We start from the raw sequence: 27,108 nt of genomic DNA, 5'->3' as shown, positions 1-27,108 counted from the left end.
CACAAAATTATCTTGAGATTCACCCATTTTTTTACATATCAATAGTTCATTCCTTTTAGGTGCTGAGCAGGATTTCATTATATGGGTATACTATAATTTGTTTATCCATTCAGCTGTTGATGGGCACTTTGGGTTGTTTCCAATTTTCTCTATTACAAATAACACTGCTACGAACAGAACATTCATGTACAAGTTTTCATATGGATATATACTTTCCTTTCTCTTGTGTAAATACCTAGGAGTGACATGGCTAGTTCCTACGGTAAATGTATGCTTAGCTTTTTAAGAAATTGCCAGACCCTTTCATTCCCAGAAACAGTATACGGAACTTTCACTTGCTGCAACTCCTAGTCAACATGTGGTATGGGTCAGTGTTGCAAATCGGAATCATTTTAATACATAGTGCTGCCTCACTGTGGTTTTAATTTTCATTTCTCTAATGACTAATCATGTTGAGTATATTTCAAGCGCTTTTTGAAAACTCCACCTTCTTTGGTGAACTATATTTTCAAATGTTTTGCCCACTTTTTCCACCTGTGTATGTTTGTTTAGTATAGAGTTTCAAGAATTCTTTATTCTGCATACAAGTGTTTTATCAGCCAGGTGATTTGTTTTTCTCCCAAACTGGTTTGTCTTTTCATTCTCTTAACAAGGTCATTTGAAGAGGCTTTTATTACTGATGAAATACAATTCATCAATTTTTTTCTTTTATCAATTGTGCTTTTTGTATCATATTTAAGAAATCTTTGCCTAAAACAATGTCACAAAAATTTTCTCCTTTCTTTTCCTATAAGTTTTATAGTTTTGGTTTTTACATTTAGGTCTATGATCTGCTTTGAGTTAATTTTGTTTATGGTGCCAGATATGGATCAAAGTTCAGGGGTTTTTTTGCAAATAGATATCTAACGCTCAAGTAGAATATGTTTAAAAGACACTGAATTCCTCTTACACCTTTGCCTAAATCAATTGACCATATATGTGTGAATCTACTTCCAGATTCTCTAATCTGTTCCATTGATTCTTACCTCACACATTATACACAAATATTCACTTAAAATTGATCAAAGACACAAATGTGACAGCTAAAACTATAAAATGCTAATAAGAAAACACAGGTGTAAATGTTTTACGTCCTTGGTTTAGTAGGCAGTGCTTTCTGACACCAAAATCAGAAGCAACCAAGGGAAACAAAGAGATAAAAATTGAAAACTTTCGTGCTTCAAAAGCACCATCAAGAAAGTAAAAGACAATCCACAAAACAGAAGACAATTATTGGAACTCATGTATCTGAGAAGGGGCTAGTATCCAGAATTAACAACTCTTAAAACATAACAATAAAAAGACAGAGAATTCAATTAAAAAATGGGCACAGGATCTGAATAGATATTTCTTCAAAAAAGATATATAAACAGCATACATAAGATACTTAACATCATTAACCACTAGGGAAATACAAATCAAAATCATAACGAGATACCACTTCAAACCCATTAGGGTGGCTATAATAAAAAGACAGAAAGTAAGTGTTGGCAAGGATGTAGAGAAATTGGAACCCTAATATATTGGTATAACAAGTTTGGAAAACAGTCTAACAGTTGCTCAAATAGTTAAACATAGAGTTATTATATGACCTAGTAATTCTATGTCTAGGTATACACCCGTGAGAAATGAAAATATACATCTACACAAAAATTTGTAGATGAAGTTCATAGCAGCATTATTCATAATAGCCAGAAAGTGAAAATAGCCCAAATGTCCATCAACGGATGACTGGATGAATTAAATGTGGAAAATTATTCATCCATAAAAACGAATGAAGTATTGATTCATGCTACATGGATGACACTTGAAAACTCTGTGCCAAGTGAAAGAAATCAGTCATTAAAGAGCACAAATATTGTATGAGTCCATTTAGATGAAATGTCCACAACAGGCAAATCCATAGAGACAGAAAGTGGGTTCTGGTTGCCTAGCACTGGGGGTCTTGGGGGGAATGGGGAGTGACTGCTAATTGGTACAAAGTTTCTTGCTGGAGTGAGGAAAAGGTTGTGGAATTGGATGGTGGTGATGGTTATGAAACTTTGGGAATATACTAAAACCCAATGAATTGTACAATTTAAAAGAATCAATTTTATGGTATGTAAATTCCATCTCAATTTTTTTTTAAAGATTTTACTTTTTCTTTTTCTCCCAAAGCCCCCCAGTACATAGCTGTGTATTTTCAGTTGTGGGTCCTTCTAGTTGTGGCATGTGGGATGCCGTCCCAGCATGGCCCAACGAGCGGTGCCATGTCTGCACCCAGGATTCGAACCAGCAAAACCCCGGGCTGCCGAAGCAGAGCGTGCGAACCCAAACAATTGGCCACGGGGCCGGCCCCTCATCTCAATTCTTTAAAAGCCTACTAGAACTGTGATTTGGAATTGTGTTGAATCTATAGATTGATAGGGGGAATTTAACAATATTGCGTCTTCTGATCCAGTAACAACATTTCCCTCTTTAGGTTTTTTTTTCTTTAAAAATAAAATGAGCTTTAATGAACATATGTATACTTTGCTATATTTATTTAGAATGAAAATTAGGAGGTTAGCTTATCACAGGATAATTTTTTCTGAGTTCATAATAGTTTACATCAATGTGAGATTTCATTTGTACATTATTTCTTGATTGTTATCACAAAAGTGCTCCCCTTAACCCTCTGTGCCCACCCCCTACTCCCTTTCCCCTCGTAACCAATGAACTGTTTTCTTTGTCCATGTGTTTGTTTATATTCCACATATGACTGAAATCATCTGATGTTTATCTTTCTCAGTCTGGCTTATTTCACTTAGCATAATTTCTTCCAAGTCCTTCCATGTTGCTGCAAATGGGATGAATTTGCCTTTTTTATGGCTGACTATAATTCCAATGTGTGTGTTCCACATCTTTATCCAATCATCAGCCAATGAACACTTGGATAGTTTCCACGTCTTGGCTATTGTGAATAATGCTGCAACAAACATAGGAGTGCATATGTTACTTTGGCTTGTTGATTTCAAATTGTTTGGGCAGATATCCAGCAGTGGGCTGGTTGGGTCGTATGGTAGTTCTATTTTTCGTTTTTTTAGGAATCTCCATACTGTTTTCCATAGTGGCTGCACCAGTTTGCATTCCCACCAGCAGTGTATGAGGGTTCCCTTTTCTCCACACCCTCTCCAACATTTGTTATTTTAAGTCCTAGTGATTATAGCCGTTTTAAAAGGTGTAAGGTGGTATCTTAGTGTAGTTTTGATTTGCATTTCCCTGATGATTAGTGATGTCGAACATCTTTTCATGTGTTTATTGGCCATCTGTATATCTTCTTTGGAAAAATGTTTGTTCATATCCTCTGTCCATTTTTTGATTTTTTTTTTTTTATTGTTCAGTTGTGTGAGTTCCTTATATATTGTGGAGTTTAACCCCTTGTCAGACACACAATTTGCAAATATTTTCTCCCAATTGGTGGGTCTCTTTGTTTTGATTCTAGTTTCCTTTGCCTTGCAGAAGCTCTTTAGTCCGATGAACTCACACTTGTTTACTTTTTCTTTTGTTTCCCTTGTCTGAGAAGACACGGTATTTGAAAAGATCCTTTTTAGTTCGATGTCAAAGAGTGTACTACCTATATTATCCTTCAGGAGTTTTATAGTTTCAAGACTTTCTTCAATTCTTTGATCCATTTTGAGTTTATTTTTGTGTATGGCATGAGATAATGGTCTACCTTCATTCTTTCACATGTGGCTGTCCAGTTTTCCCAACACCATTTATTGAAGAGACTATCTTAACTCCATTGTACGTTCTTGGCACCTTTGTCAAAGATTAGCTGTCCGTAGATGTGTGGTTTTATTTCTGGGTTTTCAGTTCTGTTCCATCAAACTGTGTGCCTGCTTTTGTACCAGTACCATGCTGTTTTGAACACTATGGCTTTGTAGTACATTTTGAAGTCAGGGATTGTGATACCTCTAGCTTTGTTCTTTTTCCATCAGGACTGCTTTAGGAATTTGGGGTCTTTGGTTGCCCCATATGAATTTTAGGATTCTTTGCTCTATTTCCGTGAAGAATGTCATTGGGATTCTGATTGGGATTGCATTGAATCTGTAGATTGCTTTGGGTAGTAGGGACATTTTAACTATGTTTATTCTTCCAAGCCATGAGCAAGGAATCTCTTTCCATCTCTTTATGTCATTATCAATTTCTCTCAGTAATGTGTTATAAGTCTCAGTAATGTCACTAAGTCTTATTGTATAAGTCCTTCACCTCCTCAGTTAAATTTTTTCCTAAGTATTTTATTCTTTTAGTTGCAATTGCAAATGGAATTGTATTCTTGAGTTCTCCTTCTGTAAGTTCGTTATTGGAGTATAGAAAAGCAACTGATTTTTCTAAGTTGATTCTGTAACCTGCAACTTTACTGTAGTTGTTAATTATTTCTATTAGTTTTCCGATGGAATCTTTGGGGTTTTCTATATATAAGATCACGTCGTCTGCAAACAACCAGAGTTTCACTTCTTTGCTCCCTATTTGCATTCCTTTTATTCCTTCCTCTTGTCTAATTCCTCTGGCCAAAACCTCCAGTACTATGTTGAATAAGAGTGGTGATAGTGGGCATCCTTGTCTTGTTCCTGTTCTCAGGGGAATGGCATTCAGTTTTTGCTCATTGAGTATGATGATGGCTTTGGGTTTGTCATATATGGCCTTTATTACATTGAGGTAATTTCCTTCTATCCCCAATTTGTTAAGAGTTTTCATCATAAATGACTGTTGGATCTTGTCAAATGCTTTCTCTGCATCAATTTAGATGATCATGTGGTTTTTATTGCTTACTTTGTTGATGTGGGGTATCACGGTGATTGATTTGTGATGTTGAACCATCCCTGTGTCCTTGGTAAAATCCCACTTGATCGTGATGTATGATCCTTTTGATGTATTGCTGAATTTGGGTTGCCAAAATTTTGTTGAGGATTTTTGCATCTATGTTCATCAGTGATACTGGCCTGTAGTTTTCCTTTTTTGTCTTGTCCTTCTCAGGCTTTGGTATCAGAGTGATGTTGGCCTTGTAGAATGTGTTAGGAAGTGTTTCATCTTCCCTAATTTTTCGGAATAGCTTGAGAAGGATGGGTATGAAATCCTCTCTGAAAGTCTGGTAGAATTCCCCAGGGAAGCCATCTGGTCCTGAGCTTTTATTCTTTGGGAGGCTTTTGATTACTGTTTCAGTCTCTTTCCTTATGATTGGTCTATTAAGACTGTCTCTTTTGGGGCCGGCCCCGTGGCCGAATGGTTAAGTTTGCACGCTCCACTGCAGGCAGCCCAGTGTTTCATCGGTTCGAATCCTAGGCGCGGACATGGCACCACTCATTGAGCTACGCTGAAGTGGCGACCCACATGCCACAACTAGAAGGACCCACACCTAAGAATATACAACTATGTACTGGAGAGCTTTGGGGAGAAAAGGAAAAAATAAAATCCTAAAAAAAAAAGAAAAAAAGATTGTCTCTTTCTTCTTGATTCAGCTTTGGGAGGTTGTAAGAGTCCAAGAATTTATCCATTTACTCTAGGTTATCCATTTTGTTGGCATATAGTTTTTTGTAGTATTCTCTTATAATCCATTGTATTTCTGTGGTGTCTGTTGTTATTTCCCCTCCTTCATTTCTAATTTTGTTTATCTGAGCTTTCCCTTTTTTTCTTTGTAATTCTGACTAGGAGTTTGTCAATTTTATTTACTTTCTCAAAGAACCAGCTCTTTGTTTCACTGATCCTTCCTACTGCCTTTTTCGTTTCAATAGCATTTACTCCTGCTCTGATTTTATTATTTCTCTCCTTCTGCTGACTTTTGGTTTTGTTTGTTCTTCTTTTTCTAATTCAGTTAGGAGTAATTTGAGATTGCTTATTTGGGATTTTTTTGTTTGTTACGGTGCACCTATATTGCAATGAGTTTCCCTCTTAATACGGCTTTTGTTGCATCCCATATGAGTTCATATGGTATTTTATGCTTTCATTTGTCTCCAGATACTTTTTGATTTCTCCTTTAATTTCTTCAATGATCCACTGCTTGTTCAATACCATGATGCTCAGTCTCCACATCTTTGTCCCCTTCTCAGCTTTTTTCTTATAATTAACTTCTAGCTTTATAGCATTATGATCGGAAAAGATGCTTATTATTTCAATTTTCTTAAATTTACTGGGGCTTGCCTTATTTCCCAACATATCGTCTATTCTTGAGAATGTTCCGTGAGCACCTGAGAAGAATGTGTATTCTGCTGTTCTTGGATGGAGTGTTGTATATATGTCTATTAAGTCAAACAGGTTTAGCTTTTCATTTAGTTACACTGTTTCCTTGTTGATATTCTGTCTAGATGATCTATCCATTGATGTGAGTGGAGTACTGAGGTCCCCTACTATTATTGTTTTATTACTAATATCTTCTTTCAGGTTTGCTAATAGTTGCTTTATGAACTTTGGTGCTCCTGTGTTGGGTGCATAGATATTTATAAGTGTTATTTCTTCTTGATAGAGTGTCCCTTTGCTCACTATACATTGCCGCTCTTTGTCACTCTTTACCTGTCTTATCTTGAAGTCTACTTTGTCTGATATAAGTATTACAATACCTGCTTTCTTTTGTTTGCCATTAGCTTGGAGTATCGTCTTCCACCCCTTCACTCTGAGCTTGTGTTTGTCACTGGAGCTGAGATGTGTTTCCTGGAGGCAGCATATTGTTGGGTCTTGTTCTTTAATCCATCTTGCCACTCTGTGTCTTTTTATTGGAGAATTCAATCTATTTATGTTTAGGGTGATTATTGATGTATGAAGGCTTAATGCTGTTATTTAATCACTCGTTTTCTGGTTTTCCTGCATTTCCTTTGTTTCTCATCCTGTGTGTTTTGGTCTACTCATTGAATTATCTAGTTTTTTACAATGTGTTTCTTTGTTTTCTCCTTTATTCTTTGTGTCTCTGTTCTGCTTTTCTGTTTAGTGGTTACCCGGAAGATTGTATTCAGAATGCTGTGTATAAGATAGTCCATTTTCTGATGGCCTCTTATTTCCTTATTCTAAATTGATTCCATCCCTTTCCTCCTCCCAAGTTGTTTTTCTCATATCTTACTCCATCTTGTGTTGTGAGTCTGTGGTTAAAATAACAGGATTATCTTTCTTTTTGGTGATTTTCTTCCCTTTAACTTAATGCTATACTAGAGTATTTGCTATGCTATTCTGATTCTGTCTACCTATTTATCTCCTTATTCTGTGTTTAGCGACTCCTTTCTCCCTTTTCTTTTTTTTCAAGTATGAGGGCCTTATTGAGGATTTCTTGTGTGTGTGCGTGTGAGTGTGTGGGGGTGTCTCGTGGCTACGAAGTCCCTTAGCTTTTGTTTGTCTCGGAAAGTGTTTATTTCTCCCTCATATCTGAAGGATATTTTTGCTGGATAGAGTATTCTTGGCTGAAGATTTCCGTCTTTTAAACATCTGAATATGTTGTTTCATTCTCTCCTAGCTTGTAAGGTTTCTGCAGAGAAATCCACTGAAAGCCTGATAGGGGTTTCTTTGTAGGTTATTTTCTTCTGCCTTGCTGCCCTTAGTATTCTTTCTTTGTCATTCATTTTTCCCAGTTTTACTACTATATGCTTTGCAGTATGTCTTTTTACACTGACAAGTCTAGGAGATCTAGAAGCCTCTTCCACACAGATTTCCTTCTCTTTCCCTAGGTTTGGGAAGTTCTCTGCTATTATTTCTTTGAACACACTTTCTGCTCCATTCTCCTTCTTGAATACCTATAATTCTTATGTTGCATTTCCTAATTGAGTTGGATAATTCTCAGAGACTTTCTTCATTTCTTTTTAGACTTAGTTCTCTCTCCTCCTCTGTCTGGAGCATTTCAACATGTCTATCCCTGATTATGGTGATATGTTCCTCTATGATGTCCACTCGAGCATTTAGAAAATCCATATTTTCTCTCTTCCATTGTGTCTTTCATCTCTAATATTTCTGATTGATTCTTCTTTACAGTTTCAATCTCTTTTGTGAAGTAGCTCCTGAAGTTGTTGAATTGTTTCTCTACATTCTCTTTTACCTCGTTGTTTTTCGATGCTAGCTATTTTGAATTCATTGTCATTTAGATCACGTATTTCTGTGTCCGTAGGACTGAATTCTGAGTGCTTGTCATTTTCTCTCTGATCTGGAGATTTGATATAGTGTCTGATATTGTTAGAGGAGGTGGGTCAGGTCTTTCGCATTCTGATATTTGGTTGCAGTTACAGCTTATCGCAACTGGGTGGGGGTCGAGAGCTGCATATTCTGGGCCCTCCTCCTTCAGTTGAGATTCCAGGCAGTGGAGCACCGGAGCAGGTGGGGGAGGGGCACTTTCTCCTGTGTGCTCTGCAGGCTTTCTCGCTCTCACTGTCTGGTTGCCTAGGGTCTTGGTTTGATGAGGTCACCCCCACAAAAGCTTTTGCCCCATTAGAGGGCTTCCCTCTAGCCTGCAAGGGCCCTGGGGAGTCCTTGTTCCCACAAACGAGCATCCCTCTCTCACTCCTTCCCTCACGTATCCTTCCACAGTTGCAGATCGCAGACTTTAGGGGAAGGAGCGAACTTCTCTCTTACCCTGTTCCAGCTCCTCTGAGGGGGGATCCAGCCTCTCCACCATCTGTGGTGTGGCTGTGTGTCTCTCTGATGCTTTTGTGTTGTGTTAGGATGTCCTCTGTTGGAATATGGATGCCCCTTTTCGTCGTACGTTGGAGGGGAGAGAGTCCCAGGTAAGTTCACCCCACCATGATGCTGACATCAGTCTCTCTTTAGATTTTAATTTTTCTCAGCAACTTGTAGTTTTCAGTGCACGTCTTGAACATCTTTTGTCAGATTTACCCGTAAGCATATTTTTTGATGCTATTATAGAACGTACTTTTAAAGTTTCAATTCGTGTTAGTCCATTGTTAGCATATAAAAATACAGTTGGTTTTTGAATAATGATCTTGTATCCTAACCTCATTTGTTAATTCTAGGTTTTTTCATAGATTCCATCCAATCTTCTACACATAGTTATCTATGAATAAAGGCAGATTTATTACTTCCTTCTGTACAACCTCCATGTCTTTTGTCTCTTCTTCTTGCCTTAGACAGTATTACCTCCAGTACAATGTTGGCTTACAGAGCTGGGAGTAGATATCATTGCCTTTCTCCTGATTTTTGAGGGAATGCATTCAGTCTTTCACCACTGAGTATGTCACCTCTAGGTTTTTCATAGATGTTGACTGTGAGGTTGAGGAAGTTTTCTTCTATTTTACTCTTTTATCTTACATGATATGCAATTTTAAAAAATATTTATTTCTATATGATACGTATACCCTTTTTATTGTTGGACTCAATTTATTAAAATTTTGTTCAGAATTTATACATCTATGTTCATGAGGTATAATAGTCTAGAGTTTTCTTTTCTTGATTCAGATTTTGGTACCAAGGTAATGATGGTTTCATAGTATAAGCTGAAGTATTCTCTTCCACTTTTCTCAAAGATTTTTTCTGGAATTGGTATTATTTCTCCGTTAAAATGTTTAGTAGAATTCACTAGTGGCACCATGTGGGTCTGATGTTTTCCTTGTGGGAAAGTTTTAAACTACAAATTCTATTTCTTTCATTGCTATAGGGCTATTCAGGTCATCTATTCTTTTGGAATGAGCTTTCGTAGTTTTCATCCTTCAAGGAATTTGTCTTTTTATCTAATTTGTTGAGTTTAATGGCATAAAATTCATAATATTCCTTTATTGTTCTCTTATTAAAGATTCTGTAACAATGTTATCTCTCTTGTTCCTGATATTGGTAATCCTGTCTTTTCTCTTTTTCTTGTGATCTAACTCGATATTCATCAATTTTATTTTCACAAAGAACCAGTTTTTGGTTTCATTGATTTTCTCTGTTTTTTCTTCCTTTAATTTCTGTTCTGAACTTATTATTTCCTCTCTTCTGCTTCATTTACATTTAATTTGTTCTTATTTTTAGTTTCCTACACTGGAAACCAAGGTCACTGATTCCAGACCTTTTTTTCTTTTTGAGGAAGATTCGCCCTGAGCTAACTTCTGCTGCCAATCTTCCTCTTTTTGCTGAGGAAGACTGGCCCTGAGCTAACATCTGTGCCCTTCTTCCTCTACTTTATATGTAGGATGCCTGCCACAGCATGGCTTGCCAAGCGGTGCCATGTCTGCATCCGGGATCCAAACGGGCAAACCCCAGGCAGCTGAAGCAGAATGTGCACACTTAACCGCTGCGTCACTGGGCCAACCCCGAGACCTTTCTTTTCTTTAAAGGTGTTCAGGGCTATAAATTCACTCCCATATACTATTTAGCTGCCTTCCACAAATTTTGATGTGTTGTATTTTCACTTTTATTTAGTTAAAAATACTTTCTAATTTCCCTTTTGAGTTCTTTGATCCATGGGTTATGCAGAAGTGTGTTACTGAGTTTCCAAATATTTGAAGATGTTCCAGGTATCTGTTAACTTCTAATTTATTCCACTATAGTAAGAGAACATATTTTGTATGATTTAAATTCTTTTTACCTTTATTGAGATAGGTTTCACAGCCCATAATATGCTATCTAAATGCTTCATGTGCACACTGGAAAACGATTTTCATTCTTCTGTTGTTCAGCGGAATGTTCCATAAATGTCAATTAGGTAAGGTTAATTGATAGTGTTCAATTCTTCCATATCATTACTTATTTTCTGTCTACATGTTTTTTATCATTTATAGAGAGAAGAGTATTGAAATATTCATTTATACAATTGTGGATATTCTTCTATTTCTCCTTGTAGTTCTATCAGTTTGTGCTTTGCATATTTTGAAGTTTTGAAGTCATTGGGTGGGTATATATTTAGGATCATTATGTCCTTTTAATGAATTGTTCCAGCACATTTATGATTATGAAGTGAACTTTTATCCCCAGTAATGTTCTTTGTTCTGTCTTAACGTCTGATATTAACACAGCCACTCCAGGTGTCTTTTGATTTAGTGTTAGCATGTGTATTAGTTTTCTATTACTGCATAACAAATTACCATAGCAGCTTAAAACAACATCCATTTATTATCTCACAATTCTGTGGGCCAGAAGTTCAAGTGGGCTCCTCAACAGAGTTCTCTACTTAGGGTCTCACAAGCCAGAAATAAGATGTCAGACAGGCCGGTCTCCTATTTGAAGGCTCTGGGGAAGAATCCCTTCTAAGCCCATTCAGGTTGTTGGCAGAATTCAGAATTCATGGTTGCAGGTATGAAGTCCCTGTTCCTTGCTGGCTGTGGGGCCAAGGCCTCTCCCTGTTCCTAGAGGGTGCTTGTCTTCTTTCTCATGTGGTCCCTTCCATTTTCAAACCAGCAATGATGTGTCGAGTCATTCTCATGCTTTGAATATGACTTCTTCAACCATGAGCCAGAGAAAACTCTCTGCTTTTAAAGGGCACATGTGATTAGATTAAGCTCACTGGGATAACCTCCCTTTTGTGATATATAATCATGGGAATGATATCTCATCCTATTCACAAGTTCCAGCCACACTCAAAGCTGAGACGATTACACAAGAGTGAGGGTCACTGGAGGACAGTCTTAGAATTCTGCTTACCACAACATGGCATTATATGTTTTTCAATCTCTTACTTTTAATCTATTTCTATCTTTATATTTAAAATACTTAAAATCTATATTAATATTTAAAGTAGACAGTATAGAGTTGGGTTGCATCTTATTTTTTTATCCACTCTTACAGTCTTTACCTCTAATTGGGGTATTTATATTTAATGTGATTATTCACAGAACTGGAGTTAAATCTACCAGCTTGCTATTTGTTTTCTATTTGTTTCACTTGTTCTTTTTTCCTTTTTTCCACTTAAAAAAATTTTTTTAAACACTGATATTTCTCATTATGCATCATATTTTTCTGCTTCTTTGCATGTCAGGTAATATTTGGTTGGATCCAAAATATTACAAATTTTATCTTGTTGGATGCTGGGTATTTTGTATTCTTATAAATACTCCTGCATTTTGTTCTGAGCTGCAGCTAAGTTATTTGGAAATAGTTTGATGCTTTCAAGTTAGAACTGACAAGAGGATTAATTTTGCCTTATTACAGAGGCAAAACCATTCTCAGTAGTCCACCTTGTGAATTATAAGGGTTTCCACTCTGGCTGCTGTAAACACATTATTCTTGGTCTTATATGAGCCTCAATGATTGTTCCCTCTAATTCTTTTGGGTGATTCTTTCCCTGGATGCATGTGTTGATTAAAAGCCAGTTGAAGACTTGAGAGACACCCTCTACAGATCTCCACGTCTCAGTCTCTGCCTCTCTGTGCTGCTCATTCCTGTCTGGTACTCTGCCCTGAAAACTCTGGCAGCCTTGGTCTCCATGGACACCAAACTCTTTCTTCAACTAAGGAAGATGGCTAGGCTTTCCATGGGTTTCCCCTTCTGTGCTGTGTCTTGGAAACTCTCAATGCAGTAAGCTGAAACAATCACAAGTCTCCTACCTCTCAGGGATCACTGTTCTTTGTTGCCTGACGTCCAATGTTTTGAGAACCGCTCTTTCATATATTTTGTCAGGGTTTTAGTTCATTCAGGTGGAAGGATAAATCCAGTCCCTGTTATTCCACGTGGCCAGAAATGGAAGTTCTGGTACTTATGTTTTATTCTCTCTAAATGTGATGAGAGGTACAGAAGAGCTGGCAAGTAGTGAGGGTTGTAGAAGATTAATGAAAAAGTCTAAGAATGAAAACATCTACCAGGGCTCCCCATCTTAAAGAAAAAGTCATGTCTCCACTAGGAAAAGCAATATACAATACAGCATTTCCCCCAAATAATAAGCTAGTGCTATCTAATTTACATTCTTCATTTAAACGTTTAAACAATACTAAACCCATATTATATCATAAATTAAAAACAAAATTTGTCATGACACAGAACAGTAAGTATGACACAATAATCTGAGTTCATTAGGTCAAATCTATAACAAAGAAAATTTTAATTTATCAATTTACCTATATTAACATTTTCCATATTACATGTATTGATTATAACATATTGAAATGAACACATTTACAACTTGACTGAAAGAAGGAACTAATACCTTTGAGAAGTCCAGAGTTATCAATGGGTCCAGGATATACATTTTGATCTCCCATCTGGTATTTGTCCCAACTATCAAAGCCAACATATTTCTTCCACTGTTTGAACCAGCGACTATCAACTAAATACCTAAAAAAGATAAGAAGATTAGTAAAGGGAAATACCTGGAACTACAGGAACAGCAGAAAAGCTCTCCATTTTTGATATTTCCTTTCATATTAAAAGTACATGCCTAACTTCAAAGGATTATTGAGAATAACTGTAATGTCACAGTATTTTGAAGAAAAACATTTCATTTTTGTAAAGTATTATTTCTATTGTTCTATAAATATCTGCCATTGGAGGACAAGTACTGACATACACATTAAAAAAAATTCTGGGGCTGGCCTGGTGGCGCAGCGGTTAAGTGTGCATGTTTCACTTCAGCAGCCTGGGGTTCACTGGTTCAGATTCTGGGTGTGGACATGGCACCACTTGGCACGCCATGCTGTGGAAGGCGTCCCACATATAAAGTAGAGGAAGATGCGCATGGATGTTAGCTCAGGCCCAGTCTTCCTCAGTGAAAAGAGGAGGATTGGCAGCAGTTAGCTCAGCGCTAATCTTTCTCCAAAAAAGAAAAAAACCTTAGCATTTTTTAAAAAATGGAAGTAACAGCTATTCAATAAAATATTCGTCAGTTGAACAAAAATTCAAATGGTAATCACAAGAATCAATCAAGACAAATTTTAAAATGCAAGATGGTAAAACATAAAGAAATAAGAAAAATTATTTTTTTGCAAAAATCTTACAAACATAGTATGTTAATTTTATATAATTTACTGTATCTTTTCAGGAGTAAGGAAAGTAACTATTAAAGGTTTGTAAGATTGATTATAAGTTAAATAATCATAATCAAAGTCTCCAAAAAACTTTAAAAATAATTAGCTTCTTTACCAACAAAAGTTAATAACACTAACACTGTCTTCAACTCCTTCCCATACAGTAGTAAAATCCGCTGGAGCATGCAGGATTGATTTGAAAAAGGTGATACACCAAGCACTATAAGCATTTCTGAAACTATATTCATCTTATTTTCAAATACCTAGAATTAGTTTCTCATCAGACCTGTAACAAGTTCCCCAGCTTGTTGCTGTTGCAAATTGTGTTAGCTATCTTTGGCCATTTGCTCTTCCATATAAATTTTAGAGTCAGTTTATCAAGTTTCACAAAAAAATCCAATTAAGACTTTGATTGGAAATATGTTGAACTCATAGATTAACAAAACTACTGTAACTGAAAGTGTCATTTATAAAACTTACTTTAAAAACTATTTGTGGAATACCAGCAAAATTCTATTTATATTTATCTAAAAAGTATTTCTGAAAAATGGGATTTTATCTCCCAAGGTATTTAATAAATCCTTTACAGTTATAGTGGAGGTTTGTACTGGGCAGTATTCATCTGCTGCCATAACATTTCTAGTTCAATTCTCTTTCCTAGATCTTGAGTGACTACTTTCTGTACAACGATACTAGTATGAGAGGAGAAGCTCCCATCTGATGAATACTTAACTGCTTTCAACACTACCTTCAATAGAAAAAGCACATCTTATTTCTAATTCAGGCCACCTATACCTTACTTGAAGAATTCTGTGGTAATGAAACATGAGTGAGGAGGTAGAAAAAATAGGAACATCTATTAAGAAATAATATGTAGCTGTCTTAGGTATACCCACGAAAGACAACAATATTAGATGAAGTGGAGAAATAAATGAAAACATTCTATTTCAAGACATTTACATAAATTTGTTGCACTGTAAAAACTCTACTCTTAATCTATGAATCTGCCAAAAACCCAAGATTCCTCAATCTGAACTGATAAAAGTCTAGAAAAGAATCAAGAGCTCACAAAGATTACAAATAAGTGAACAAAGCCCTGAATTTATACATTCTCAACAGCACTCTTAATTCATGGTATGCTATTAAGAGTCCACATGAGCACAATTTGGGCTTCTGAGATTCTTTTTTGAATAGTTATAACTATGATTTTAGCATGAAGTCTAAAATCCTTAACATTGCCTAACAGGTCTAGCATGATCTGCTCCTACCTACCTCTCTAGTCTCAGCTAGTACCATTTTTCTTTGTGCTGAGATCTAGCTACAAGAGCCTTCTTTCAGTTCCTAGACACACCATTTTCTCATGGATCCTTCTGTTTAGAATATTTTCCTATTGCTCTCAACACCTAGTTAACTCCTACGATCTTTCAGATAGCCTCAATGTCACTTTCTCAAGGAATCCTTCCATAAGCCTCTCCTTGTTTCCTCTCAGACACTTTGGAAAAGGAAAAACAAGATGGCAATCTCAGTCTCCTAGATATCAAGTCTCTTTATTAAGTTGTAAACATTACTTTTAGTAATAACAAAATAACAACATTTGAACTTTACCCTTGGGCCAGGCCTGTACTTCTAAGTACTTTAATATTGGCTCATTTTCTCCTTTTAACTACCCAACAAGGTAGGCACTATTATAATTTCACAGACACACAGAAATTAACTTGCCCAAAGTTACAAAATTAGTGCCAGACCTGAGATTAAGAAAATGACACGGGCATCGAGAGAAAGAAAAAGACCAATGAAAATGGCACACAGAAACAAGAACCAGACTCATGTATACGTGGAACTACAATATACGCTAAAAGCATCATTACAAACTAGTGAGGAAAGATCTGAGAATGTATATGGAAAATATTAATTAGAGGTCTACCTTACATATGCAGTCAGGTCTACTCTAATGTTTGCTTCGAAAACTTGAATGTGTTAAACATGATTTATCTATTAGGAAAGAGTAACACAAATTTCAGTGTACGCTCAAGCACTACTTCATTCACAAGCCAGGCCAGGACTAGGATGAGGTAAGTGAGATGCCTAGGGACTCTAACAGGGAGTACCTCTTAAATTTTAAGCCCTAGGAGCCTTGCTTGCTTCACCCTAGTCCAAACTCTGAAACCAACACTGGTTGAATATAGAAAACTATGCAGCTATACTGAACTGCATAAATATGCACAAAACACACATACTTCAAACATCTACCTAAATTCACCACCTGTGTTATGAGCCACTTTCTCCACATCTGATGCTATACCTTCTTGGCAGATTTCAAATAACCTTCTTCCACCTCTTCACAATAACTCACAAGCCACAACCCTTCTGAATCTCACCTCCACAAGCAAACTTCAGCTTTTTCAAAATAAAAATGCCGTGTTTATTGTGGCATTTATGTATTTTTTAACAACTTAATATATGTAAAACTGTGCTATTTTTATTAAATACCTTTTTAAAAAAATGTGTCACTGACAATTTTTTTGAGTGTTGTGCCCCAATTCCATTTTCCCCATATGCCCTATGGTTTTTATCACATGATTTTGCATATAGCACAGTGATTTTGGGGAACACATGCTGTGTTACAGCAGAACTAACTGTACAAAAATAAATTATAGTTAGATTAAAAACATAAATGTGAAAGCAAACGCATTACTTTTTAAAAAAATACGGAAAAAATCCTTGTTACCTTAGAATATAGGAAGACTTGAGACAAAAAGCAAAGAGATTTTAAAGATAAAGGCTGATAAACTTGAAAGTTAAAATGACAAGCTTCTGTTCAACAGACACCACCAAGTAAAGAGATAAGATACAGACTGGGGAAGATACTCCTGCTGCATATAGCCAACAAAGGACGAGAATACATGAACTCCCTTAAGTTGATTAAAAAAAAAAAAAAAAAAGACAGGCTAGCCCCCTGGCAGAGTGGTTAAATTTGTGCACTCTGCTTTGGTGGCCCAGGGTTTCGCTGGTTCGGATCCTGGGCATGGACCGAGCACCACTCATCAAGCCATGCCGAGACAGCATCCCACATGCCACAACTAGAAGGACTCACAACTAAAATATACAACTATGGGGGCAGCCCAGTGGCACAGCTGTTAAGTTCGCACGTTCCGCTTCTCAGCAGCCTGGGGTTCGCGGGTTCGGATCCTGGGTGTGGAGATGGCACCGCTTGGCACTCCACGCTGTGGGTAGGTGTCCCACATATAAAGTAGAGGAAGATGGGCAAGATGTTAGCTCAGGGCCATACTTCCTCAGCAAAAAGAAGAGGACTGGCAGTAGTTAGCTCAGGGCCAATCTTCCTCAAAATAAACAAATAAAATAAAGTAAAATAAAATATACAACTATGTACTGGGGGGCTTTGGGGAGAAGGAAAAATAAAACAAATAAAATCTTTAAAAAGACAACGAAAGAAAGAAAAATGCAAAAAAGGGCAATTCACAGAACAGGAAATCAGAATGGCCTCTATACATATTAGAAGATGCTCAATCTTATTAGTAATAGGAAAAATACAAATTAACACCACACCATATTATTCTCATGAAACTGGTAAACACACAAGCACATGCACACGTCAATAATACTAAGTGTGGAGAAGATGTGTAGTAACAGGAACTCATATCCTGCCAATGGGGGTGTAAACTAGAACCCTCACTTTGGAGAGTTATTTGGCAACATCTATTAAAGATGAAGATGTGCACAACATTACAATCATGTATTGCCATGGCTAAGTTTAACCTTACAGAAACTTTCACACATATTTACAAGAATACAACTATAAAAAATATACCGTAGCATCATTTGTAAGAATGAAAAATTGGAAAAAATCGAAAATCCATTATTCATACCAAGAAATATTACACAAAAATTGAAATGAAAAATACAACTAACATGTATTAACATGGATAAATCTCAAAACTACAACAGTGAACAACAAAAAACAAGATGTAAAGGATACATGGAATATAACACAAATATATTAAGATAACATAAATATGCACACAATGCAACTATAGAAAATTTTAAAACATGACACAAATAATGCAGATTATTTAAAGACCCATACATATATATTAAAAATATAAATGAAGAGAATAAAAAAGAATTTCAGGATGATGGCACCCTCTGGCAAGGGAGGGAAGGGAATGGGATTAGGGAAATCTATACAGGGAGATTCAACTGTACCTGTAATGTTTTATTGTTTTAAACTAAGAGAGGGGTACACAGGTGTTTTGTTATAGTTTTCTTTGTACTCTTCTGTCTCCCTGAGATATTACATCAAATATAGTTAATATGTTTTCTATTTAATACACAATAATAGTTTTTATATTGATACATCTTCTATACCTGCACAAAAATGAAGCAGTCAGATATATAGACTGAATAATGGTTGAGGCCAACAAAACTGATAGAGTTAAGTGACAATCAACAAATAAAATTTCACGCATAAAAATAGGATGAAAAATATGTATGGCAAATGTATAAAATGCACAGTTCTAATATTTTTGAAACAGATTCATAATTTTATATTATCTCATATTTTATATTATCTCTTCCAAACAGATGAATTTGCATTGTTTTAATAAAAAATTAACATAAGCTTTGAAGAATTTCCTTTGGAAAAGCACGATTTGTTTCCAAGTTTATCAAATTATGATTCTGATATATAGTAATACATTCATTTTCAAGAAATTATTTCCTTTTGGTAACTAGAGCAACCAGTAAGCAAGCCAGAAAAGTAAAAATGATTGGGTGACATCTTATAAGAAAAGCAAAGCACATGGAGTACAGAAAGTACAGATTATTACCCTTGATATCTGGGAAGATAATATAAACAAATTAATCAAAAAATCCTAAAATTGACATATATACTGACTTTAACCTCATCAAGCTCTAATATCAAATACTACATTAAGCTTGGGACTTGCAACCATTTAAAATTCATCTAAATACTAATGTCCCATATCTACATAGCCCAAAGTACAGAGTAGTAATTAACTGCTTTGCGACAGACTAATTTAAGTTTCTTGCACGAAGAAGTCTATACTTTACAGATGACACTAAAGGCGAAAGATTTCTGACTAATACTGAGCCATCTGGCTGTGTTCCCATATAAAAAGCTATGAAGTTAACGTATTAAAAATATGATCAAGATCAGGTTATTTATGATTGAAGCCTTTGGCTGTGGCTTAATCATTATCATTTCCCTCTCTACCAGTGGATTACGAGGGATTTTATTAAAGTGTCTTACACACGGGCATTACCTACTATTCTCACTCACTAGTACAGAATACGAAAACTTTTATCATAATGTTAATATTATCTGGGTTCAAAAATTACTAAAGGAAATCTCACGGACATTAAAGATCTCGTCTTCAATCTCTCGAGTACTTCACATATGACCGTCAATCCTCCAGAATGTCTCCAGTACAGCCTTCTCTATTTCCAGTAATTTATTTCAAACTTCTGCCAGTCTCACTGTCTCTAACCCATTAGGTTGAACAGACAACCTTGCAGCCTACTTTTCAAGGAAGTCAGAAGCCTCAATTTTCTTTACAACTCTCTTGCCCCACGCCTTAATCTTACCTGATTCCCTTATACACCAGTGGAAGGTATAACGCTCCTTAAATCCAAGGCTAATAATTTTTCTTCCTATGGCTTTGGATCTAATTTCCAAATAATTCTAATTTTGTCTCCTTAAAGACTTACGTCACTAACAGCCCTTATCCCCTTGTTTCTCCTTCTATCTTTTCTCCTGTTTTTTTTTTTTTTCCTCAGCACATAAGGGCCAGTTCTTTTCCTTTCTCCCCCCTAAGTCACCGCCCAATTCACAGACTCATTTCCTCCTCTACCTATTCCCATTTTTCTGACTTGTCCTTGGAGCCAAGCTTCTCCTTCCTCAATCCTCACTTACTCTTCAACCTAGCACAATAGATCTTCCTACCTCAAAGGACCCTCAAAAAGGTTCTCACAAAGTCACCAATGATCACCCTAACAAATCCAAACGTTCCATAATTTTATGTACCTTATCAATCCTTTTTAAAGTTAAACTCTGTGATTCTGCTTTTCTGGAGGGGAAGGATATTCTTTTTTTTTTTTTTTTTTTTTTTACAACCTTCTCCTTCTCTACTTAAACGTTAGTATTTCACAGAGCTGTTCCCTAATTTCTTCTTCTCTCACTGTTCACACTCTCCCATGATACTATAATTCATACCAATGGTTACAAAATCTGCATCCCAGGGCCAGTCCTCAAGTTCTTGAATCATATTTCTAATTCCTATTCGTCCATGCCAGCTTATATTTTTCATAGACATTTCAACCTCAAGTTGTCAATCATCTTCACACTTTTGTATGTACTCCTTCTCTAGTATTCCTTTAATAAATGATATCATAATTTAATTTTCCAAGCCAGAAACCAGATTATCCTATATTCTCCTCTAACACCATAACATCTAGTAACTAAGTCTGCCTGTCTCCTCTTCATTCTTAACAAAGTACTCTATAGTTCTCTCAGTCCCATTTTCAGTAGCAAAGATTAATGTAATAGTCGCCCAACTTGCTTCTTTGCTTTAAGTTTGCTCACTTCCAATTTGTCCTCCGTTGTGCTGCCACAGAAATTTTTAAAACACAAATACGTTCATGTCAATCCTGTTTAAATTAAAATTCTAATATGACATAGAGTATAAATGCTTTATATTTATGTAAAGTTTTTTGTATCAAGTGTTTTCACATTAATTAGCTTATCATTAGAGTAACATTTTTTCTCTTTCTTTTTTTACTTAGTTGACAGGGAAACTAAAACTCAGAGAGGTTATGTGACTTAGCAAGGAGTCATGTAACACTACTGAGTATGCAGGGCCTGTTCTCAGTATGCATTCTACTTTTCAGACTCTAAAGTTCAATGTTCTTTCTACTATATTAAACTTTACCTTAAATCCCATTTATTTAACAAAGACCTAAAGATATAACAGATGCTCAGTAAAACCATACACCATATTCCCCTCTTTATGAAACAGTTCTCTTTATAAAGTGAGGCAGCAAAAGGGTATCACAATGTTATTACCAAGCTATAAAAAAGAAGTGAAATACTTATCATGTTTTCACATTAATTAAGACTATACAAAAAAGTAAACACTATCTTTCTTTTAAGAGGTTTTCTAGAGTTGTGGTAAACACTAAATTGTAGATGAACTTTTTTCACACCCACCCTCAATTTGTTTTCATGATTATTTTTGCTTATAAATTTTATCTCCTGAAATTAGACTTGAGTAGACATGAATTCTAAATTTACTACAAAAAAGTACTGATGAAAATTCTCTTTCTGACATTACTTGCTGTGAGGTCTTTGAGAAGTTACTCAGCACTAAAACCCTTAGATTGCTCATCTTAGAAATGGAGGGAGATCTCGTCAAGATGGCAGCGTAGACAGACTCTGAACTCATCTCCTCCCATGAACACAACCAGGTTACAACTATTTTTGGAAAAATTTTCCTGGATAGAAAACTGGATAAAAAGAACCCCCACAACAAGGGACAGTCCTGACTAAGGCTGAACAGGCAGAAATTCCTTCTGGAGAGAAAAAAAGCCACCTTCAGGAGCAGCGGAGTTTCTCAGCCACCAGGCAGGAGTCACCCTAAGGTACACAGCCCTGCCTGGAGATGTGAGCTCCGGAACAGGGGCCTGATACTGCTGTAAGCATCCTTCAGGCTCAGCACAAATGAGATGGGGGTCTTACTATCTGGCTTTGCTGGCTATTAACTGCAGCAGGGAACACCCCCAGAAAAGCTATCAGATGAAAGCCAAAAGGACCCCGGTCTTAGAAGGCCCATGCACAAACTCACCTGTCTCAGCAACCGAAAATCACCAGAAAAAAGGCTGACAGTCCCTTGGTGAAAACAGATTCACCTGGTAGGCTCTGGGTGCACCTCAGAGAGAGGAGAGACCTCTCTGGAGACTGAGACATTGGTGGTAGCCATTGTTGTCACCTGGTCCAGGCATGCTAACACAGACTCCCACAGACGCCACTGAAGTTCTTCCCCTGGCCTGTTAGCCCAGGAGTCTGCCACACCCACTAGAGTGCAAATTTAATCTAGCTCAGCCAGGGAAGGCAGCCCACCATAGAGACGGGCCCCAAGCAACAGCAAGCCCTCAGGCTACTTGTTGGCCTGCATTGACTGGGTGCCTTGACCTTCTACAGGCAGGTGAGTGTGTCCGCCTCTGTGGGGCAGGGCCTATGTGAGGACCAGGTGAACTGTGGGGGGCATTGGCGGAGAGGTGGGGGCATCTGCAGGGTATGCTCCAAGGGGTTGGGAAGTGTGTGTGGACCAGGACTCTGTTGATGCTGTGGGTGGTCCTGTGGAAAGTGAGGCTTATCAGCAGAAGAACTGTGCTTCACAAATAGTCATAAAAAAGATCAGCACCTCCCTTCCAAGGCCTGAAACAATTGAGTGCTCCTGTGCCTAGGGCCAGCCCCACTCAGCCGCACTCCTAAGAGAACTGACAACAGCTTTGTAGACCTGAGGCCTAAAGTAACTGTAAGCCCCCGAGCCTAGCAATGAGCTACACTGGGTACCTACCCAATTAACAGGAAAGTTACAACAGGAGTGTGCTGTTAGACCTTGTAGCCAATGGTGCTGAGGCTCCCCAAACCAGATTTACAAACAGCTGGCAAGGGAAGGAAAGACTAGACTCCCTGGGTACTTGCATTAAGAGCAACCCTGCCACAGCAAAAGGACACAAGTAGCCCACAAAGGGATCACTCCTGGATCATTTGGACTGGTGACAAGAGTGAAGCACACTGCTGGGCCTCAAAAGGCATCTCTTACATAAGGCCACTTCTCCAAGATCAGGAGACATAGCTGTCTTGCCTAATACACAGATATAAGCAAAGAGAAAGAGGCATAATGAGGAGGCAAAGGAATACATTCCAAACAAGGAAACAGGACAAAACCCCAGAAAAAGGACTAAATGAAACAGAAATAAGCAACCTACCCAACAAAGAGTTCAAACGGAAACTCAATGATGCTCACAGATATTGGGAGAAGACTGGATGAACACAGTGAGCTCATAAACAAAGAACTGAAAATATAAAAAAGAACCAATCAGAAAAGAAGAATACAATACTGGAAATGAAAAATTCACTAGAGGGACTCAACAACAGAACAGATGATACAGAAGAACAGATCTGCGAGCTAGATTAAAGACTATAGGAAATCACCCAAGCTGAACAAAAAAAAGGAAAAAGAATCAGACAGAATGAGAACAGTCTAAGGGAACTCTAGGACAATATCAAGCATGCTTTCATATTATAGGTGTCCCAGAAGGAGAAGAGAGACAAAGGAGCAGAAAATCTATTTGAAGAAAGGATACCTGAAAATTTTCTTAACCTAAAGAAGGAAACAGACATCCAAGTACAGGAAGCACAGACAGCTCCAAACAAGATAAGACCAAAAAGGACCACATGAAGACATATTATAATTAAAATGTCCAAAATTAAAGATACAGAGGGAATCCTAGAAGCAGCAAGAGAAAGGCAACAAGTGACATAACAAAGGAAAGCCCATAAGGCTATCAGTGGACTTCTCAGCCAAAACCCTACAGGCGAGAAGAGAACGGCATGACATGAAAAAACCTACAGCCAAGAATATTATATCCATCAAAGTTGTCATTCAGAATGGAAGGAGAGACCAAGAGCTTCCCAGATAAGCAAAAATTAAAGCAGTTTATCACCAAGAAACCGGTTCTACAAGAAATGCTAAAGTGACTTATTTAAGTGGGAAAGCGATGACCACAAATAAGGATAAAAAAATTATCCAACCACTGGGCAATAAAACCACCAGTAAAAGTACAAACATAGTAAAGGTAGCAGATCAACCACTTGTGAAGATAATATGAAGGTTAAAAAACAAAAGTACTAAAATTACCTATTTCAATGACAAGAGAATAACGTATAGATACACACAAAACAAGACATTAGATATGATTTCAAAAACATAAAATGTGGGACGAGGGGAGTGAAAAAGTAGAGCTTTTAGAAAGAGTTCAAACTAAGGAGTCTATCAACTCAATACAGACTGCTATATACACAAAATATTACATAGGATCCTCGTGGTAATCACAAATCAGAAACCTATAATAAATAAGCAAATAAGTAAGACAAAAGAAATCAAACATATTACTAAAGAAAGCCATCAAAACACAAAGAAAGAGAGCAAGAGAAAAAGAAAGGAACAGAGAAGAAATACCAAAACGCCCAGAAAAAAAAGTAACAAAATGGCAATAAATACGTATTCATCAATAGTTACTTTAAATGTCAATGGACTAAATGCTCCAATCAAAAGGCACAGGGTGGCTAATTGGCTAAAAAAACCAAGACCCATAAATATGCTGCATACAAGAGACACACTTCAGACGCTCACAAACTGTCAGGATGGAAAAAGATATTCCATGCAAATGGCAAAGAAAAGAAAGCGGGTGTAGCAATACTTATATCAGACAAAACAGACTTTAAAACAAAAATTCTAACAAGAGACAAAGAAGGGCACTACATAATGATAAAGGGAACAATCCCACAAGGAGATATAACACTTGTAAATATCTATGCACCCAACATAGAAGCACCTAAATATATAAAGCATTAACAGACACAAAAGGAGAAATAGACAGCAACACAATAATAGTAGGAGACTTTAACACTCCACTTACACTAAAGGATAAATCATCCAAACAGAAGCTCAATAAGGAAACACTGGCCTTAAAGAACACATTTGACCAGATGGACTTAGTGAATATATATAGAACATTCCATCGAAAACCCAGAAAATACACAATCTTTTCAAACACACATGGAACATTCTCCAGGACTGATCACATATTAGGCCACAAAACAAGTCTCAATAAACTTAACAAGATCAAATTTTCTGACCACAGAGGTATGAAACTAGAAATCAACTACAGAAAGAAAACCAGAAAAGGCACAAAAATGTGATTAAACAAAATGCTACTGAACAATGATTGTCAATGAAGAAATCAATGGAGAAATAAAAAAATTCCTGGAGACAAATGAAAATGAAAATATGACATGTCAAAATCTATGGGATACAGCAAAAGCGGTTCTAAGAGGGAAGTTTATGGCAATTCAGGCCTACCTCCACAAAGAAGAAAAATCCCAAATAAACAATCTAACAGCACATCTAAGGGCACTGGAAAAAGAACAAACAAAGCCAAAAATCAGCAGAAGGAAGGAAATGATAAAAATGAGAACAGAAATAAATGAAATGGAGGCTAAAAAAAAGTAGAAAAAATTAATGAAACAAAGAGCTGGATCTTTGAAAAGATAAACAAAATTGACAAACTCTTAGTGAGACTCACCAAGCAAAAAAGAGAAGTCTCAAATAAATAAAATCAGAAATGAAAGAGGAGAAATTGCAATGGACACCCGAGAAATACAAAATAAGAGAATACTATGAAAAGCTATACGCCAACAAATCGGATAATCTAGCAGAAACGGATAAATTCTTAGAAACATACAACGTTCCAAAACTGAACCAGGAAGAGGTAGAGAATTTGAATAGACCAATCACCAGCAAGGAGATTGAAACAGCAATCAAAAACCTCCCAAAAAATAAAAGTCCAGGACCAGATGGCTTCTCTAGTGAATTCTACCAAACATTCAAAGAAGACTTAATACCTATCCTTCTCAAACTCTTCCGAAAATTGAAGAGGAGGGGAGGCTTCCTAACTCATTCTAAGAACCCAACATTATCCTGAGACCAAAACCAGATAAGGACAACACAAAAAAACAAAATTACAGGCCAATATCACTGATGAACATCGATGCAAAAATCCTCAACAAAATACTAGTAAATCAAATACAACAATACATTAAAAAGATCATACATCATGATCAAGTGGGTTTCATTCCAGGGATGCAGGGATGGTTCAACATCCTCAAAACTATCAATGTGATACACTACATTAACAAAATGAAGAATAAAAATCACATGATCATCTCAATAGATGCAGAGAAAGAATTTGACAAGAGACAGCGTCCACTTATGATAAAAACTCTAAATAAAATGGGTACAGAGAGAAAATATCTCAACATAATAAAGCCCATATATAACAAACCCACAGCAAATATCATTCTCAATGGAGAAAGATTGAAATCTATCCTTCTAAGAACAGGAATCAGACAAAGATGCCCACTTTTACTTTTATTTAACATAGTATTGGAAGTCCTAGCCAGAGCAATCAGGCAAGAAAAAGAAATAAAAGGGATCCATATTGGAAAAGAAGAAGTGAAATGGTTACTCTTTGCAGATGACATGATTTTACATATAGAAAACCCTAAAGAATCCACTAAAAACCTCTTAGAAATAACAAATGAATACAATCAAGTAACAGAATACAAAATCCACGTACAAAAATTGGTTGTGTTCCTATACACTAACAACAAAGCAGCAGAAACAGACATTAAGAATACAATCCCATTTACAATTACAAGAAAAAGAATAAAATACCTAGGAATAAACTTAATCAAAGAGGTGAAAGATCTGTACACCAAATAGTATAAAACATTGACAGAAATCGAAGAAGACACAAAGAAATGGAAAGATATTCCATGCTCTTAGATTGGAAGAATTAACATAGTTAAAATGCCCATACTTCCTAAAGTGATCTATAGATTCAATGCAATCCCTATCAAAGTTCCAACAGCATTTTCCACAGAAATGGAACAAAGAATCCTAAAATTTATATGGAAAAACAAAATACCCCAAATAGCCAAAGGATTCCTGAGAAAAAAGAACAAAGCTAGAGATATCACACTCCCTGATTTCAAAATATACTACAAAGGCATAGTAACCAAAACAGCATGGTACTGGCACAAAAACAGACACACAGATCAATGGAACAGAATCGAGAGCCCAGAAAGAAACCTACACATTTATGGACAGCTAATATTCAACAAGGGAGCCAAGAGCATACAACGGAGACAGGAGAGTCTCTTCAATAAATGGTATTAGGAAAACTGGACAGCCACGTGCAAAAGAATGAAAGTAGACCACTACCTTACACCATGCACAAAAATCAACTCAAAATGGACTAAAGACTTGAATGTAAGACCCAAAACCATGAAACTTCAAGAAGAAAA

The 27,108-nt window shown here is 36.6% G+C and overlaps 1 protein-coding gene across 10 annotated transcripts in view; it reads right to left on the bottom strand.

Annotated features, from left to right (window-relative positions):
* Positions 1–27,108, bottom strand: part of USP15 (ubiquitin specific peptidase 15) — a 134,571-nt gene that overhangs the window by 94,752 nt on the left and 12,711 nt on the right. For all 10 annotated transcript variants that reach the window (XR_011540517.1, XR_011540520.1, XR_011540518.1 and 7 more), the window contains exon 2: positions 13,100–13,227. Coding sequence is in view for 5 of the 10 variants with exons in the window: in XM_070621924.1 (XP_070478025.1) it covers positions 13,100–13,227 (128 nt within the window). In the remaining 5 variants the exon portion in view is untranslated. The remainder of the gene's footprint in view (positions 1–13,099; positions 13,228–27,108) is intronic.

Source organism: Equus przewalskii, chromosome 5 (genome assembly GCF_037783145.1).
Source record: "Equus przewalskii isolate Varuska chromosome 5, EquPr2, whole genome shotgun sequence".
Classification (NCBI taxonomy): Eukaryota; Metazoa; Chordata; class Mammalia; order Perissodactyla; family Equidae; genus Equus; species Equus przewalskii.
Note: the sequence above shows the minus strand (reverse complement) of the source record. Positions and strands in the feature narration are given on the sequence as shown.